A 20,836-nucleotide genomic window follows, 5' to 3' on the forward strand; every position below is an offset into this window, starting at 1 on the left:
ATTTGATTGTGCAGACGCCGTAAAACCCAGTTTTGACAATATTGAATGTCTATCGACTTCGAATATAAGCTCGTAGGAAAATCAAACGAGTTGGAGAAGAAAATTGTGATTTAATAAAACAGCATTCAATTGCTCAAATAAACTTGATTTTATCTTGTGTGAGTTTACTTTAGTTCCATGTGATAAGCATTCATTATTTCATTCAATAAAAATAAATTTAGGCCTAAAGGTAGAGTTATGCAATTTCTGTGATGAACACTAATAATTTCAGCGTGAGAGCGTATATTTCAATCAAACAGCTATGTGACGAACACTAATACTTTCATTCAATAAAAATAAATTTAAAGGTACAGTTACGTAATTTCTGTGATTTTCCCTGAGAGCGTGTTTTTTTAGTTAAACAGCATTCAATTGCTATCGGACTTGATTTTATCTTGTTTGACTGTACTTTAGTTCCATGTGATGAACACTAATATTTTCATTAAATAAAAATAAATTTAAAGGTAGGCCGACAGTTACGTAATTTCTGTGATTTTCCCTGAGAGCGTGTTTTTTAGTTAAACAGCATTCAATTGCTCAAATAAACTTAACATTATTTTGTTTGAGTTTACTTTAGTTCCATGTGATGAACACTAATAATTTCATACAATAAATTTAAAGGTACAGTTACGTAATTTCTGTGATTTGCGTGTTTTTTTTAGTTAAACAGCATTCAATTAAAATCCCCATTTTGTAACCATGAGTGCGGGTCCATTTAAACGGAGTCGGGTTGGTGAACATCAGTCCAAAATACGCAGAATTTTTTCCAAAATACGTCAACTTGAGGGCGCTATATTAATCCAAAATACGCGAGTCTTTCCAAAATACGTCAAGTTGAGGGCGCTATTCATTTACCAAAATACGCGAATTGTCCAAAATACGTCAACTTGAGGGCGCTATTCATTTTCCAAAATACGTGAATTGTCCAAAATACGTCAAATTGAGGGCGCTATTCATTTTCCAAAATACGCGATTTGTCCAAAATACGTCAATTTGAGACCGCTACTAATTTTCCAAAATACGTCAACTTGAGGGCGGCAAACTTTTTTCCAAAATACGAGAGCCTTTCCAAATGTATCATATTGAGAGTTTAATGTATTAAAAAAAAGTTTCTTAGAGTAAAACAAACAAGTTCATTTTAGTTATAATTATTGGAAGGCAGATTTTTTTTTGTAAATAAAATGCCATAGAGTAGCCAATTATTATTTATTACTGAATAAAAACAAATATGTGCCAACATCAGTCAATAGACAGTGCCTATAATATACATTAATAATGTCTGAACGATGTACGATTTCATTGCCAGACGTAGCTTGTTTAAATGAGGCATAAACCGGCTACAAAAACAGCATGTACAAGTATAGTCATAGGTATGTGTTATATATTTGGTGATCTACAAAATTGATATTTTTCCCGAGCTCGACAGACCAACATCGCTTTCAATTTAATGTACTGTATGGTCTAATACAAGTTACCTAATCTGAAATCTAACATAATAGTTATTTCATATATAATAATAAAAAGCATATGGTATTGTAATTAAAATAATATCAATAATTGGTTAGAAGAAGTATTTTGTAATATATTAAAATTGAAATAATAAAAAGAAACAAGAATAAAAATACTTCAAATGATTCAAAAGGAACTCGTTATATCGTATGATTTTAATTTATTTTAATTATTATCACGACGTAATTTAGTTGATTTGAGAAAATATTTCCATCAAAAATAGTAACTGGTTATCGTATTTTTGTAGGATGAAAACTTTGTATAACTTTGGTTGTTTCAGAAAAAAATGTAAGGCTACAGGACCACCACTACCAAATGATATAACCTAGTATAATCATCTAGAGTATTTTTATTCTTGTTTCTTTTTATATTTTTAATTTTAATATATTACAAAATAACATAACTTGCATTTTCCTATAGTTAAGTATACCAATTATACTATATGCCTACACGTATACTTAATATTGCTTTTTGTGACAATATAGATATAGGCCTAACATACAACAAATATTGATATATATTATTGCCAATGAGACTACTACACAAGACCTATTATCTAATATGATACAAACTGAACTTAAACGAGCTGGGCAAGCTGTAAATATTGTATTAATCCACTATGATACATATTGTTTACTAATTGAATAGCCGGCACTTTAACCCTAAATAACACTGTATAAGTAAGTCTTTTATAAAAATGCAATTTCAGATGTTCATATTTATTATTAGGATTTTTACAGGCACATATAAAAATAGATTAGAAAAATATGGCATAAGCAGAATTATATCATCAATAAGAATATACGAAAGGATCGCCGTGACGGGAAGAGACCAACTGGTGACAAAGTACCTTTAGAGCGGTAAAAAAAAAACTAAATTACAAATTTATAAGTTTATTTTTAATTAATTATTTTTAAAAATACATATATGTAGGCCTATTACAAAAGTGTTATTAAATTTGACGACATTTAGAACATCGGCAACTTACCAAAGAAACACTCGACTGAAAATTAACTTTCTCCGATTTTTATTTTACATCGGCCGGGTTTAACGCTAAACGACCTGTCTTATTCTATTCTGAATAATTGTATCACCTATAGGCCTAACACATGCTATCAAAGTGTAAGATAAGATAAGTTGTTTTCCGGTCAACGATCCATTCTAAACAAAAACATTTCTCAGCACCAAATTTTTGGTTTGGCGCTATAAGGTACGACATTACAATTATTCAAATGCTTTGTAATGTTCGATACCATTAATTTCAACAAACAAATGGTAGGGCTACTTAGAATTATTTATGTAGTCCATAGTTACCAACCGTCTCGCATCGTTCGGGACGGTCCCGCATTTCAAGTGATTTTTAATGAAACACGCTTTTGAATAGGCCTAAGTTTGGCCTTCTATGCGATGCGTAAACATTTTTTATCTTGAGTGGAAAATGCATTCAAATTAATTGGTATATTTTAAAAGTATAGAACATTATGCGAGTATTCATATTATAACACCACACATCAATAAAATACGTAATATCAGGGGAAAAGTACAATTAATTTCTCCGTGGTCGCTCGATCGCCGTGTCGAGGATGGGCCGATAACCATGCGTTAGTCACGATCGCAAATTACACATGACATGATGTTGTGTGCGTTTATAAAAGGTCAACCCAATTTTCTTGCCATTGGTTGGTGGATCAGTTCAATTTTTTTTAAATAAAATAAATTCAAGAATCAGCATGAAAAACGTTGAATTACAGATTAACAAAAAAAGAGTAACATACAATGTACAAGTTGATAGTATAAGATATCTAGGAGTCAGTATTATAGATGAAATGTTAACGTGGAAACAGAATACCCAGTCTATCAGTAAAAATATTGGGTATAAAATTAATGTTGAGTAAAATGGCGGGATGTCTAAATAAATCATTATTAGAAACGTTGTTTTTGAGTACAATACAACCTTGTAGTGACTATGCGATAACGGTTTGGGGAAATACCTCTGAGCAAAACAAGAATCTTAATAGAAGAGCGGCTCGCATTGTTACTAAAAATTGTGATTTTGTTGACGTGAGGGGTGATGACATAATTCATGATCTTTCATGGAAAACATTTGAAGAGAGAAGAGATTTTTATCTAGCTAGTCTAATGTATAAATGTATCCACGGCTTTGCGCCAACCAGATTGACAAATGAAATTGAACTAATTGGGAATGTACACACTCATTCAACGCGTGGAGTAGACAACTTAAATATTGTTATACCTCATTATACCCGTAGCAAAAATGGATTCGTCTTTTAAAGCTGTAGGCGGAAAAATAGGGAATGACTTGCCAGCAGATATAAAACATTCACCCACGATTGTCCTTTAAAGCTAGATATAGATCTCATTTCTTTTCAAAACATTTAACTTCCAGTTTTTATTTTTTGTTGCTATTATTATTAATTGTAATTGTATAAGTATTTAATTTGTATTCGTTTTTGTCGACAGGACCACAATACAAAACAAGTATATTTCTACCTGATTGTGTATAATCCTGTATAAATATGTTGTTAAATAAAATAATATTTGCATTACCGTACCAGAGTACAAGAGGTGCCATTCATCATGAATTACGTGTGAGAGTAATATTTCCGGCCATCAGGAGTGCCAGTGAACTAAATTAATTTGTTTCTGTCGCAGGCCGCCAAGAGGAGGTGTGGGCTGAAAATACTTCGTGTCCGATCACGCCCCACCCCCTACAAAAATAGTCTGTCCCGCATTTTAAATCTCTCAGGTTGGTAAGTATGGTGGTCATCGTTAAATTGGTTGTTATTACAAGTACAACAAAATAAACTCGCCCTAAAAATAACTTTAATTTTGTTCCAATATAACAAACCTAAAATTAAACATAAACAGAGCTGTAAAGAGCATGTTAAAAAGATGAATCTGTCATTGAGTAAGATGAATTAAAACCGACCTTCTTAATAATTATATTTAGAGATGCAAATAATCAAAATAATATTTATATGAAATTTAAACACTATATGCAGGTATTTAAAAATTATCCAGTATAGTATGACCATGGAACTATTATAGTTCCATGGTATGACCCGTGCCGGGTATTTTCTTTTTAATACCCTCGATGGAAAATTGCCTTGATCATTTTGAATTTATATTTCCATGTTTTGACCTTGTGTTATTTCTTATTAATTGTATATGGCAATTGAAATAAAAACCTTAAATCATACTACAAAATACACCGTAATTTATCAAAGTAGAAATAAGAATAAGAAAGAAAAGACGAAAAACAAAAACTTTACAGTAGGTTTCTACAATACAGCAAAGAGAGTGATGCTATCTTTGAAAACCTTAAATCATACTACAAATTTTGCGTTAACGGCGTTCCATAGTACAGTGTACAGTAATAATAAATAAAATATAAATGATACTGTACTCATTTCTTATCTTTAACTATAAAAAAAATATCAATTGTTAAATACTAACTGTGTAATGATTTGTGGATATGAAATAACAAATAAGTGATTTACATTTACGTTTATGTTGTTATATCAGAGATTATATTGAGGAGAGAGAGGATATGTTGTTAAAAATATAATCATCAAACTCTAAAGGTCAGTACGCATGCGTAAATCTTGTAATTTTTCGAGATGTCGAGTTTAGATTGTATTGAGAAGAAATTACGAGTTTTAGATGCACAATTAAGGGCAGAAAACGATGATAATATGAAAGATGGACCAAATATAGTTCCACAACTGCAGTCACCCGGGACCATGAAGCGAAGACCAGGTGAGATTTTCTTTGGTTAAAACAATATCTTAGTCTGTTTTCTAAAGGGGCCTTTGTTTTTGTTGGTTTACTTTCGGAGTGACATCAAGATTAAAAAGAGCCATTCACTCCAGTACAGGTCTAGTAGAGAACGCCCGCTTAGTGTAGTAGTAGGCCTAGGCCTAGGCCCTAGGCGAAATTTGGCCTAAGCTAGAGGGATATAGTAGTAGGTATAGGCTAACTATAATTGCCCTGCCTGCCAGTATAAAATGTAAATTATGGTTGTCACACTATTATATCGGGACCACAGACAATTCGGCCCAAGACGGGCACAGAAAATGTGGTCCCTATCGTCTTCAGCGTTGGACCGATATTGTCTCATGCGTTAGCCTGATTGACTCATGTTTGAAACCATGTTGATCCACATCGTCTCATTCACTGGGCCCGATCGTCTTAGTGCAGGGCCAGATAGTCTTGTGTTCAATATGGTAAAATTGATCCCGTTTTATTTTGGTTCCGATAAAAATCAACATTCGGTATGGAGCATCGCTGATACGCTTTTGTGGTTGTGTTCGCATTTTATTTCTGTCGGGCATTTATATGTGCTGGCTAGATACATTTTCGACGTTTCCCAATTTAAAAACAATTTATTGAACAATTTTTAAACTCTGTAATTCGTTCTGGTCAATATTTTTACGTATAAAGGGATTAATTTTTGTTTTCAATTTATTTTACAGGTTGCAAGAAGTTTGTGAATGTGTACTCTTTGAAAATCATTGTAGAAAATGTTGTTTCTGAAAATAAATCAGAAAATAATAGTTTTAAAATAGTAATGGAGTGTTTATTACCAATAAACGTTCTTTCTATGCCTACACAGGGATGAGATATTATTTTGAACCTCTCAATATTATTTCAAATCCGAAGAGTTTTAGACACATTCAAATGATCGATTTTCGCGATCTGGAGTTTTAAATATAAATGAGATTTTTTTTCTAGCAAACTATTGCCTTTGTTGGTGGCGCCATTTACTACGTCATTCAAAAATAGGAGGTCCACAACTTAAACAACACGTAAATGCCCATATGTTGACAAAGTTATAAAATGTTATGTTTACGCGTTTGAGAGATACGCGAGATACAAAATTGACAGAAAGAAAGAATAATACAGAAAAAAAAACTAGATTTGAACTCGTCACTTTGATGAGTTAGTTATCCGCACGATAAACGCCATGTCATACGTTGGAATTTTACACACAGAAAAAGATTATGGCATTATGACCTGAACTGAAGAATATGATATGTTGTTAGTGCTGAATTCTGTCTATTTTGTGTCATAAGTATATATACTGTATTATACAGTATAAACAGTACATATTATATACAGTGTAGAATAGGTGTACTTACGGGACCCGCCATTTATTCCAATTTTTAACATGGTGACGGTATCAAAATGAAACACTAAGATAGCAATTTCGGAAGGAAAATATCTCAGCAACAACATATTAATGTGTAGAAGAAATTTGAATACGTAAAATATAGATGCACGCTCTTTTAAATGTGATGAACTATGACTCAAAATATGAAAATACGACTTTTTTTATTCAACTGGCCATATGATGACGTCAGAACATATATCCTATATTTTATATTCCAGTGGCCATACGATGATGTCACAATGTCTGTTTAGCCTTATTGATGCATGACCCGATATCTACAACTCATCAACTTCTAGAATTTGTAATTAAAATAAATTTCACGGTTTACTTTAGTAACTATGACTGTTTTAAAAAAACACGTAATTTTGACGATTTTTTTAGCTTTTTCATCAAAAACGTGTGAGAATTGTCTAATTTAACGTGTTCATATGGCGTTATTTAAAGTGGAAAAGGTCTAAATTGTTTTTAAAATTACTAGAAAAGGCTTGACAAATATAATTCAAGAGAAAAAAAACATGTTTTTCATACTCTGTGCGCACCTTACGCGTTAATAATTTTGCGCGCATGGGAATTTTTGACATGCGCAAAATGTCATAAAACGTGTAAAAAGTTGATTAGAAATTAATTTTGCGCATTTTGAAATTTTTCAATCTGCTTGCGCACGTAACTTCTTGTGAAACATGCCATTTTTAATCCATAGAAAGTTTGCCCTTGATATGACTTAAATTTTCACCAAGTGTCAATACAAAATGACTTTTAGTTTTTAATCTATTATGATCAATCATTGAAATTCATAAAATCGTGTGCAAGTCACGTTGATAACAGATAACTTTTCTAAAGGTTTGGCAAATGAATTATGTGATGGGAATGTTTCTCTGCTTGCAAATAATATTAATATTTTTTTTCAATCTCTTACTGCGGGTTTCACTGCCCTTAAACCTTTAACTAATCCAAATAAGGATCTTATTTTTCCTGATAATATGATTGTGTCTCCTTCCGCAGTTGAATCGTTACTTAATCCCAACAAAGCTATGGGCCCAGATTGTATACCCACTTGGGTTCTTAAAGAGTTCACCCATATTCTAGCTAAACCACTATGTTCCATTTTTAACTTTAGTCTAAAAGAATGGTTTGTTCCGGTCCTCTGGAAATGTGCAAATGTGGTCCCGATCCCTAAGTGTAAACCTCCTAGGTCTGTGGAAAAAGATCTCCGGCCAATCTCTCTCACTTCATGTTTCGTTAAAATTTTGGAAAGGGTTGTTGGTGAGAGAATTTGGTTTCAGGTTAAAGATAAACTTAACCTCAACCAATTTGGTTGCTCTTGATCCCCTTATCATGAATGACAGTACTGTTAATAATGTTAACTCATATAAGCTTTTAGGTTTGAATATTTCCAATGACAATGATTCTATGGTTTCTAAATGTAATACCAGACTGTATTTTCTTAAATGACTACGTAGATTTGGAGTTTGTCATATGGGGTTATAACGCTTTTTTACAGCTGTTATCCGCCCCGTTTTAGAATTCGCGGTTCCAGTTTGGGAAACCTGTGTTAACGAATCTCAGAGTAAGCAATTGGAGCGAATTCAACGTAGAGCTTTGGGGATTATTTTGTCTGGGGTCAGCTATGAGTGTGCTAGAACACAGCAGCTTGATTCAGCGCTTGAATATCCCACTCCTGTCAGAAAGGCGCACTCAGCTATGCATGGATTATTTTCAAAAATTAAAATTATCGTCTCATAGGCTTCATCATCTTTTGCCTAAACCTAGGGAGAATCAGTACAACCTTAGACGTAAATATCCATTTCCTCTCCCTAGAGTTAAAACCGAACGTTCAAAAAAATTTGACAACTAACTTTGGCCTCTTTAATTCCTGGTAGTGTATCCCTGTACCCGGGTGCCCCTTTCTGACATGAGTTTTTGTTTAGAGTTTTTTTTTTGTATTTTGTCGTTTTTAATTTTGTCCTTTTCTAATTGTAATGTCGGTAGTATTTAGATGTATATGTATTTTTCTAAAAATTACTTATATTTTTATGCATACGATTTATATATTTTTACATATTTATTTTTGTTAAACTTCAATTTTAATGTATTTTGAAATTGCAATAAACTTTCCTCGTATCGTATCGTTGCGCTACTCTGACGTCTTTCAAAAATAGGAGGTGCACAACTTCAGGTAAATGTCCACATGTTGTCAAAGTTATGAAATGTTATGTTTACACATTTTAGAGAAACGCGACTCACAAAAAAGGAAGAAAGAAGAATAATACAGAAAAAAAAAAATGTTGATCCAATAACATATTGCGGATTCTAAAAAGATATCATACAATAATAAGGGGTTATCCGGCGAGTGCGCAGGGATGTCACCAGCATGTCATGAGTGGTGGTCCGGCTACTCTGCCAAACCCACGCATTTCATAATAAGGTTGGAAAAAATGCATTACAATGTTTTTTGTGAGGTAACAAGGTGTGCACAATTAAATTAATGAGTCAATTTTGACTGACGGAGAATATTATTAATTCTAATCGTTTTTTCGTGGTGTTTTTTTTATCTACTCGACTCGACGGCGAATATATAAATAAATAAAAATTTCCCACTGTAGAGGCATGGTGGCACCACGCGGTGAACCACAATGAACTAGTAGTAGTAGTAGTATAGGCTTAGGCCAACTTCTAAAAATAAAACGTCCAGTCGATCCAGAAACGATGCCGACAAAAAAGATCGTTAACATTCTAAATATAGTATCAGAACGTCGATCGCGCACACAGACCTAGATTTTTTTTGTGGCTCATATGGCAGGCCTGGAAACACGACGAAGATCGTGTACCAAGATTTTGTGTCACATGACATGAAACGCGATACTCTCTACTCTAAATTAACTGTTCCCACCACCACACATAGCACATGTTTTTTTTTCACTCAAAATGAATTATGGTCGGGGTTAGCTACGGAATACTAGGGCCATTTTCATTACACAGTGAAATGTCGTAATAATTGAATAGGCCTAGGCCTATGTTAAATCTTAACATGGAATATTTTGATTTTGCATATATTTTGTTTATGTTTACGTCGGCATATTTATAATTCGCCAAGGTAGGATTAAATAATTTAGCATAAGCCTAAGTAAGCCGCCGAAACTAGGCTCCACTCCGATGTCGATTCGGCGCACGATGTCGTCTCGTCCGGCTAAATTAGGCTAACCACCAAAATGTTTCGTCTCCTACTACTAGGCCTGGCCTTGGGTAGGATTTTTAGGCGGCGCCCATTTTAATTAGTGAACATTACATTGTTAATTTGCATTGTCTGTGCGTATTCTCAAGACGATGACAATGTTGTTTATTAACCCTACGAACCACCCTACGATCGACGCGTTGATAATTATATAATAATACATCGCATCATAGTAGTAAGTTATGAACTATAGGCTACGATCTACATGCGTAAATATAGTGGTGGTCGGCGTCATGAAAATGGTGGTCGGAAATTCCGAGTGGTGGACGGGGCCGTCCATCGCCGACCACTGCGGTGACATCCCTGAGTGCGGATAACTAATAAAGAAAAGGAAACAGGACGATTACAAGGAGTTATCCGCCGAGTGCGTTATAATTATATAATTTTATTTATAAACAATCATATTTTTACAATAACAATCGTCTCTGTCCCGATCGTCTTTAAACCTTGTTGGGCCCAATCATCTCACGCTTTTGGCCCGATCGTCTTACAATAGGCCCGATCATCCATGGTCCCGATCGTCTGTTCCCCTAAATTATACTAATGATATAGGCCTGTTGCATTATAGTAGTTTCAGTGGCGGATCTAGGATCTGACGAGGGGGTTGATATAAATAGATGCTTAAACACTGTTTAATAGGCTAGAGCAACTGTTTCCATCACATTTAATAACAAATGTTACATAATGTAAATTTAAATAAATCCTTCCTAAATACTGGACGGATATTTTTCGACGAACTAATAATAAACTTTGATCGAAAAACACTTCAAACGAAATGGACATTTGGTAATGCGGTACTCCGAAAATGCCTCGATAGTGCATGTGTACGTTAGTGTACTGTGTTTTGGTGGTCTGTATACGAATGAACATACACACCCATGTACGTGCATCATCATTATTAGGCCTACAACAATATGCTCCTATTTATTATCCAAATGTTCATTGTAAAATGTAATTTACTAATAATAATAGTATGACCGTTTATTAATAAATTGTTTGTTATGCGCAATTTGAACAATTTGCGCAATATTTAATCAAATGTAATAAAGGAAAGTTAGTGAAATCATTCTTTTTTTTCAACTTTTCCTATGAAGTAGCTTCGTAGATAGAATGTAGGCTATGTTGGTGGCTTCGTAGGTTACATTGATGTGAGGTCGAGTTGATTTGGGGCCTACAACTAGAGTACTAGCTAGGAGGCTAGGCCTACAGGACAGTACAGATAATAAATACTGCAACATTTGAACGCGTAGACCACGTTTTGGACGCGTGGCAACTTTATTATATATATATTATTGTATGAATGGCACCGCACACGAAACACTGTACAAACAAATAATTAATAGTTGATAACAAATTTGAATACCAGTTTTCATCAAATGTAAAATGCGAGTTAATTACTGTGAAGTAATAATAAATGTATTAATATTAGTATTATTACTGTGTGTTAAAATGGGACATTTATTTGTAAATGAAAGAACAAATGTACATCTATCAGCCTACGTACATTACAAACAGCGACCCTCTTCGTTATGAAATGTGAAAGTATTTCTCCGATTAGGCCTCAAGTTATTTCAATTTTAAATAGTGCAAAAAATGTGCAATTCGTTAAAAAAATCAGAGACTTTAAAATGGTGCTACTGTATATCCACCTAATTATTTTATTTTTATTTAAAACATATTTATACAGGTTAAAAACATATCAGGTATAGATGTATCACCTGTTTTACATATGGTCCTGTTTATAGAAAATAAAAGGTTAAAACATGCATACATAATTCTTTTACACTTGTAGAAGCAGTAAAATAACAAATGAAGTCAAAAATATATGTACATTTTATGATTTAAAAGGAGTAAAAATACAATTTTTTTTTTACAATTTGATTTAAAATTTAAATAATTGGATGATTCTTTTACTTCTTCTTCTTCTTCTGGTAGATCATTCCATACGTGAGCACCGGCGAATTTTAGTGAAGTCCTCATTATTTTTACATTTGGCTTGGGGGGAACCATATTAAGAGTATCGGATTGCCTAGTATTATATCCATGTCTGTCGAACACTATTTCTATATCATTACATAGTCTTGAAGGTGCAGTGCCATTAAAACATTTGAACATTAAACATGATATCGCATAATTTCTTCTTTGAAATGTGTACCAAGATAAATCATTTATTATGTTTTCACCATGTGTTGTTAAAATTGTTTGTACCAATGCGTGCAGCTCTTTTTTGTAATTTGTGTATTTTCATTTGATTCTCTATGCTACAATTACCCCTAACTGAGATACCATAGTCCATACATGGTTGTATTGTGGCTAGCTGTATAATTTTATCAACGTGCGTACCATCTAGGTCGTGCCCACAGATGTATGTTCTTGAATACACAGTAATTTCAGCATAAAAAAACTGGCAATTTCAAATTAATACATTGTCGTTTACAGACAAAGGTACAAAGAGGAACAATTTTTAAATATATTCTTTATCCACTCAGCAACGAAATATTTTTTCATGTTTTATAGGCCTATAAATAATATACCACTAAATACAGTAAAACATTTGCGATTTAATACTTTGTTAAAAATGTCACTGTCATAGTCACTTGAAATAGTAAAGTACATGTGACGATACACCACTACGACATTTATATTTTTTTTGTAATTATTAATGCAAACGTTGAGAAGCAACTGTCAGTAATATAGTTTATTTGTATATTATGTGTTTATAATCTAACAGTAGGGCCTCCCACACTTACAGTAATACAGTTTTTTGGTATATTTATATTATATCTAACAGTACCAACACTCACAGTAAGAAATTTGTGATTCAAATGGTGACCAAAAGTGGTTAATAGTTTAATATGTATTTACAGTTATTGGTTTTAAGTTTATTCTCTAAGGGCCCATAAATTTACCTACTTGTGGTAAACCATGGAGGTATACCTCCATGGTTAAACCAAATAATTTGGAATGTTCCATTCATCTCAAATCAATACATTTGGTGCAAATCGTTGAACCTAAATTCGTTTTAATTGTCAATAACTAATTATCTAACTCAATTTAATTAGTAAACAGGGTTACATCAGGTGGTTAAAATCAGTACCGAAAGTACGAACCAACTTTATATACCATCGAGTAAAAATTCTAGAAGTAAGGCGCGATTACCGAATTTTGCACTTACGTAAATTTATACATTTTTATTTAAATTGTATGAAAGCCTAGATAGCACTGACAGCTTTTGTTACAGTTGTAATATGGTGCTTCCAGGATAGCTTGTCATCAATTCCAAGTCTTACCGTATATTTCGGTGTATAAGTCGCACCTGTGTATAAGACGCACCCCCTAACTGAGAGTAAAATATCGGTATTTTTTATATCGTCGATGTATAAGACGCACTTTATATTTCATCAAAACAATGTTTTTTTTAAATTGTAATCAATATTATTGTAATAATTTTGTTATATCTACAACGGCGTCCTTTATTTAGGTTTTTTCTTACCTAGGCTCGGCCGCGGCCAGCCTCAACAAGTTCTTTCTAACTTGTTATTCATGACTTTCGCACCCGCAACATCGAGTGCATGACCGTGTGTGTAACACGCACGTGTGTGGGCTAGCCTCGCTCGATCATTTCGAGAGGGCGCACGTTTTCACGGACAATCGTATTCGATTAGTATCTATGTATCCGAGAAGTGTGTACGCTAGGTCCATGCTAAATCAACTGGAGAATATACTAGTCGAATACCGTACACCATGTGGCCCCCAAGAAGGGCTTGCGCTGGGTAGGTTATAGTTAATATCAACAATCGTTTTTTTCGGAAACATGTAACATCATCATCAGCATATACAGCAAGAAGCATTTGTTACAGATTGTGATATTTCGTTAATGAAGATCAAAAATAGAACTTGTCCAAGAACACTTCCTTGTGGTATTCCGATTTCAATGTTTCTTTTTTCTGATATCTTATTATATTTAACTACCTGTTTTCTTTTACTGAGGTAATTTTTTAACCATATAATCTCATGATTCATAATACCGTAGTTTTCCAATAGAAGAGCGTGATCAACAGTATCAAAACATTTGGAGATACTAAAAAACATTTTCCGATCATTTCATGCTCATTCAAAGATTCAATCCATTCATAAATCACATAAATCATTCATCGAATGCATCTAAGATCTATGAATGCCATATGAACATTGTAAACATTTGTAGTCGAACCAATTATTACATTGTTTCATTTTATTTTCTTTATTTCTGATTTTAATCAGTATCGAGAATTTACTTAAGTGATGCAAAATAATACGTTGTCGATCTGCTGGCAGTCACTCAATATCTCTAGCTAGGCCTACATTGCGATCGCTACTTCATTGAGGTGGCGATGTTGAGATTTACGGAGATCAGAGCTACTGTTTTGTGTACATTCTGTTGGTGGTGAACATAAACAAACAAATAAAACTGTGAATTAGTTTTGACTGCTGGACATTGTTGACAATGGAATTTATTTTGTTTTTTAGCTTGTTATTTTACCTCATTTTTAACTTGCTTTTCTAATTAAAAAAAAATGTTACAATTAAAGATAAATAGAAACCCCTAAACTACATTGAGTATTTAAAATCATTTAATAATAGTTGGTAGGTAATCTTGGCGGTGTCCCTACATTTTAGGGCTATACAATTTTTTGAATTTTGTAAATTAGGTTTAATAGTATGAAAATATACAGTATGGTACTAGGATGTACTGCAGGATAATGTAATTGTCAATTATTTACAGTAAACATTACTGATAAATACTGTAGTTATTAATTGTTTGCTTATGTTAGATCATGTTTTTTAATTTTATTTTCCATACTGAAAATTATAATACCAAAATGCCAAAATAATTGTTTGACCTTTACTCTTTGAGGCCTTAGTGGAAATCCTGGGAGTAATTACATTTCTGATAGCTGTACACAATTTCCTTTAATTAAGCAAAATTAATTTTTGGTCACCTAATTGCCTATTTTCCTATTCAGCCACAGAATTTTGCATTTTGCCAATGAGTGTGGAATTTGTGTCTATGTCTATGTTTCAGATTTATATTTCAAGTCTTCGTTTTTATTATTAATATAGTTTACTTTTATTTTGTAGAAAAGTATAAAAATCTACTGAATGTCAGTACAAATTGTTAGATTGCAATACATTTATAACTATTTTAGGCCCTGTTCAGACCCATGACGTTTTAGCTTACGACGCTAAAAGAATGTGTGTCTGAACAGTTGGGGATTAGCGTACAATGTGTTGTACGACGCTTGTAGCGTTGTAGTGGAAAACGGTTAATAGTACCGTTTTAGCGTACGACGCTACTGTAATTCAACGTTGTATCTTTTAGGCCTAGCTAGAGCCATTCACGCATTCATTCAAGCTAGGGTGGGACATCAAGTCACTCATTCATAATACAGGCAGACTAGACTGGACAAGTTTAATGCTGAAAACCCCCTAACTCGTAACAAATTCAGTAAACAAGGGGAGCTGTATCTTTTTACTAGCAGGTTATTTTCAACAGACCAGAGGTGGCGCCAGGATCTTTCCGATGCGGGGGCTAAATTCCCCGACGGGGGGGCTATGCGAGTGAAGCGAGCATCACTTGGCTGGGGGCCACGGGGCCGCCAAGGGCCCCTGGCTGGGGTCCAGGAGCCCCCGGAAGCAACGCGTTATAGCGTAATTTGAGGCCGTTTTAATCAGATTTAGGGTAGCCAATTTTTTCAATTTTGTATGGTACACATAAATAAAATACTGTGTGAAAAACACATTGCAAGAGGTCCGGTACGATGACTGTGTAAATCCATTCTTTCAAATTTAAAAATGAAGTTTTTAAAGTTCAATATGCCTATCATAGAAAATATACGCGAACGTAAAACCTACCCACGGGCCAAGAGGTATATCGTTATAATCGCAGAGACGTAGGCAGGTTGCTGTCTGGGGGTGCGAAAATTGTAAATGCGCGAGATATCCATGGTCTGATCTGTAAGAACATTTTGAAAAATAGAGCTGCTAGGTCCCCGGAAATTGCAATTATACATTGATATATAAAACGAAATTACAAGTCTATCAGAGAACAAGCCCACCGAGGTTAAGATGGAGCTAAGGACATTTAAACAACTAGAGTTGTTAGGTCCCCGGATATTGGAATATAGTATTTTGAAAAAAAGAAACAAAATATATAAGGCCCCAGGACCAGCCCTACCATTAGGGTTGAGCTGCTAAGAAAATTGTGAAAAATAGACCTGCTAGGTACCTGGAAATTGCACTTATATAGGCCCATATTGATAAATGAAACGAAATTATAAGTCTACAGAACCAGAGCTAAGAAAATTGTCAGTTTATTTCAATTCCCAGATGTGAATCTGGAATTTCGATGTACGAGCAGTTCATGACATACAGGACATTGGAAATGTAATAACTTAGCTATAATAAGATGTTTGCTAAACGAAAATGGCATGTTTTTTGTTTAGTAATGTAGGCCGAGCCTACAGTGAAAAACGTCTATTTCAGGTTCAGGTACCCCACGGTAATCGTAAATTAAAAAATTGAACATACGAACAATAAAAGAGATCGCGAAGATAATTCGTACCCTTTTGCTGTCGATACACAGTAGGCCCTACACGACGTAACGCGTCAGTAAACTTCGCCTGGAAAGTAACTACAGTACACATTCTGGTCCCTGGGTGGAACATGATATCACGCGTAAACCGCAATGGGCCGGGCCCAATGTTAAAATGATTCGTACAAAGGGACACCGCCAGACAAGTGCATACCTATTGTTTATTAGATCGCTGGCAATAATGCATGCATAATAAAGTGTAATAGCCCTCCGATGTACTTAACAAAAATGGAACTTCGCGGTTTTCTAGTCGATGAAGCTACGAAGTGAACGCGAATGATTTTTACTTTACATTATATTCCCCGACGAAAAGTACTCGCGTTCCCCGACGTGGGGGCTAGGCTCCCCGACGAGGGGGCTACAGCCCCCGTAGCCCCCCCGCTGGCGCCACCACTGCAACAGACTAATCACAATTTCCCTCCATGTGCTTAACACAAAATACAATCTCCATCAGGAAGCCTGTTTTTTTTTCGCCAGATTTTCGTAACAGCACAAGAACCTGGGGGAAATGTTTTTTACTACAAAATAAAAACAGAACAAATTGGGCTTACTATATTTAAACAAAATAAATGCTGAGGGTATTATTATTTATTATTTACGGCAAATTCTTTCCTAATTTTGTAGGGCTAAGATCTAGGCCTATATACAGTGGAAATAATAATGAAACACGTGGGTAAGAGCACTAGAATATGCCACTAGAAACAACAATTACGGACTTCCGTTGTAACGATAATCGTACGCTATGGGTCTGAACACCTCATTTTTTTCTCTGCGGTTTGTAATGTGACCTTGCTAGTAACATTGTACGCTAAAACGGTCTAACGCCATGGGTCTGAACATAGCCTAAATGTTGCTACCTAGATTTAGAATGAAACAAAAAGAAGGAAATGCTCTTGAAATAAATTTATTGCCTAGTCTAATGTACATTAGAAAATAATACAGAATTTTTGCACTTTTTTAGCTCTTCGGTTACCTGAGGCTTCAACACCAACCAGAAACCGACCCAGGCACCATGTGGACTTCCCTCGACCTGGTCCACCAGTACATCGTCCATCAATTACTAGGTTTGTAGTACATTTTTAATAAACTTTCCTTTGGGAGTTTATGAGTCCTTCTCTGATTAAAATTTTATAATCGATTTTGATCAATTAATTTGGTTTCTTTATTTGGTAATTAGGCCTACTTTATGAAAGCACATGAGTACTACACACAGTTTAGTCTTAAGCAATATTGTGTAAGTTTTGTGTAAAAAAATTAGAATTGCAAATTATCAAAAGTACAATTTTAAAGAGAATTTGTTAATATTGATTTCTAAAATGAATCTGTTTTATAGTTCAGAAATTGATAAGAAATTAGAGAAAATAATGTGTCAAACTGGAAAGCTATCAATTAATGGAGAGGTAAGATATTTGGTTGTTTCATGTATTATATCGACGAAAAGTAAAGAAATTGCCAAGAAACTAGATTTGAACTCGTCACTTTCTAAGTAGGTCACGTTATTCTAATTTTTTAATATGATGACATAAGAAAAATTCAAATTTGTTTACGCATGTGAAAGAGAATTAATTGAGAAAGAACATATTAAAATCTATGGGATAAGCATAAGTGAAAAAAATTTTATTTTAAAATTTCGAGTGGCCATATGGCGACGTCAGAACATCCGGTAGGTACAAATTTTACATCAATTGATATCTCACTCATCAGCTTCCATAATACATTAAAAAAAATTTGGGTAACCCAGCCATCCTGAGGAGCTATAACTGATTAAAAATAGGTATATTTTTGCACAAATTTGCATTAAATTACCTATTCTTTAGCACACGATTATTAAAGTTTAACGTGCACGTGCGTCGTTATTTTGCGATTAAAGTTAATCAAAATGAATGAAATCTACTACAGGTGGTATGAAAAACAAAAATCAATTTCAAAAACCATTTTTCTACGAACTGTGCGCATAAGTGCGTGCGCAAAACGCAAACAAAATATCAAATTTTGAAATGGTCAAAATGACATGAAATGTACGCAAAATTGATTAGAAATTAATTTTGCGCATTTTGAAATTTCAAATACGCATACTGGACATTAAATTAAATCAATAATTAGGAGCCGATTGTTGAATATATAATAAATAATAATTAAAATTTAACCACTATTCTATTGACAGGTTTTAGGCCTACATCTATAGATTAGCCCAAATATACAATAATAAAATAAAAAGAATTGGATTATGACGTGAATTGTTTTTGATTGTCTATCTTACTACAGAATAAACAAATACAGTTACAGAACACTTTTATTGAATAGTAAAATCGTTTTTATTCTAATTTACAATGCTTTGTAAAATAAAAACAAACAAATTTTTATTTCCGCGTATAGAGCGTATAACATCTAGCGCGTTGACCAATAAAGTTTGTTATTGCGATGATGCGCCATAGCAACACATGCAGATCGCTGTTCCAGAAACAGACATTTTCTGAAATTATGCCATCTCATAGTAAATCAAAGTTTTCATTTGTTTCTTTTTAAAACTCCGCCCTAAAACTTCCATATTTGGAATGTCAAATAGTACATGAGCTTTATTTTGATGTGTGACCTTTCAACATTGTGCGGCGAACTGTCGTCAAATTCAGCCACTTTTGAATTTACGCACAATGATAGTGTAGATCGTGAATAAATTGTTATGCTTAAGCTTTTTAAAACTCTCTTTTTTCATAATTTTAATTAAATTTCGGGAGTTTAAATAAATAGTGACATTTTTTTAAACTTCAATGGTAACCGATTTGTAGTTGATTTGGACATATTTTGGCTGATTACATGAATTTTGAAATGCTGACACATATTTTGTTATTAAAAAAAATATATAAGGAATAATTTTAGGTGGCACAGTTTGATTTTCAAACGAAATCCGTCAACACTGTGTAATAAGAATGAGCGCATATTGTTCACAACATGAACAAATTATCAAGACAAGTTAGATGATGTGTTTTATTATTTTTATGAGCTCTATTATTACTCTCATTGTACACATCAGTGATCAAATACCATGTAATAAATTAATACATTTTCCCCCAGAAATATCAAGTGACTACAGAATCTCTTGAACTTTTGGGAGAAATTGGATTTGGAAGCTGTGGTCATGTGATAAAAATGAGACATAAGAGAACATCGTGTATTGTAGCAGTCAAGGTATGTCAAAAACACATTTAAAACTATGTTGTTATTATAATTAATGTTTAGTATTTGTTAAATTATTTCAAACAACAAAAAATGTTTGCCGCCGTTCAAACATGTTTTACAATGACAATCAATGTTCTAATTACTTCACCTCATTAATATTCATAAGCTAGAGAACCGTTTCACAACACGCCTTCCGAAACAAGTCTAGAGTGTTAACACACGTTTGTGTCGCACAGAAGACTAGCTATTGTCTTTTGACTGTCAAAACAAAACGTTGATGTTTGAACGTGTGTGCAGTCTATTTTGGGAAATACCCTTTTAACGGTACACAGCAAATAAGCAGCAATGCATGTTGGGATTTATGGCGGGCCCCTTAAATTATTATTATTATTATTATGTTTAAAAATAAGTTGATATGTAAGAAGAATATGATCTCATATCTTGGTTGTTTGCTTGATGAAGACCTGTCTGGAGAATCTATGGTTCAAAAAGTTCTTAGTAAGACTAATTCAAGACTTAAATTTTTGTATAGACATTCTGCATGTCTAAATTTCTTTTCTCGTAAAATTCTATGTTCGGCACTGATTACTTGTCACTTTGACTATGCATGTTGCTCCTGGTTTTCAGGTGTTTCTAAAAAACTTAAACAAAGACTCCAAACCAGTCAAAATAAAGTTGCTAGGTTTATATTAAATAAAAATAATCGTGCACATATTGGTAAAGACGAACTGAACCAAATCGGTCAATTATGTGTAGAGGATAGAATTTGCCAACTCAAACTTCATCATGTTCATAAGATTTTTTATGGAAAATCAGTACCTTATTTGACTGAAAAGTTTCAAAGAGTTTCATCTAACCACCATTATATGACTAGAAGTAGTGTCAATGGTTTTTCAGTTCCTAAATCTGATAGTCAAATATCTAAAACGTTTTATTATACAGGCATAAAGGCATGGAATAACCTACCTCATTCCATTCAACAAATAGAAAACAAATTTAATTTTAAGAAAAATGTTAAATCACATTTCTGTTCTACCAAATAACTTTATAA

General features: G+C 33.6%; 1 protein-coding gene across 1 annotated transcript in view; it reads left to right on the plus strand.

Moving 5' to 3' along the window:
• The first annotated feature begins 5,107 nt into the window (after positions 1 to 5,107).
• LOC144838040 (dual specificity mitogen-activated protein kinase kinase 7-like) overlaps positions 5,108 to 20,836 on the plus strand; it is a 32,019-nt gene continuing 16,290 nt past the window's right edge. The window contains exons 1-4 of the mRNA XM_078693396.1: positions 5,108 to 5,328; positions 17,570 to 17,672; positions 17,942 to 18,008; positions 19,681 to 19,794. Coding sequence (XP_078549522.1) covers positions 5,190 to 5,328; positions 17,570 to 17,672; positions 17,942 to 18,008; positions 19,681 to 19,794 — 423 coding nt within the window. The 5' untranslated portion in view covers positions 5,108 to 5,189. The remainder of the gene's footprint in view (positions 5,329 to 17,569; positions 17,673 to 17,941; positions 18,009 to 19,680; positions 19,795 to 20,836) is intronic.

This window comes from Antedon bifida, chromosome 3 (genome assembly GCF_963402885.1).
Source record: "Antedon bifida chromosome 3, ecAntBifi1.1, whole genome shotgun sequence".
Classification (NCBI taxonomy): domain Eukaryota; kingdom Metazoa; phylum Echinodermata; class Crinoidea; order Comatulida; family Antedonidae; genus Antedon; species Antedon bifida.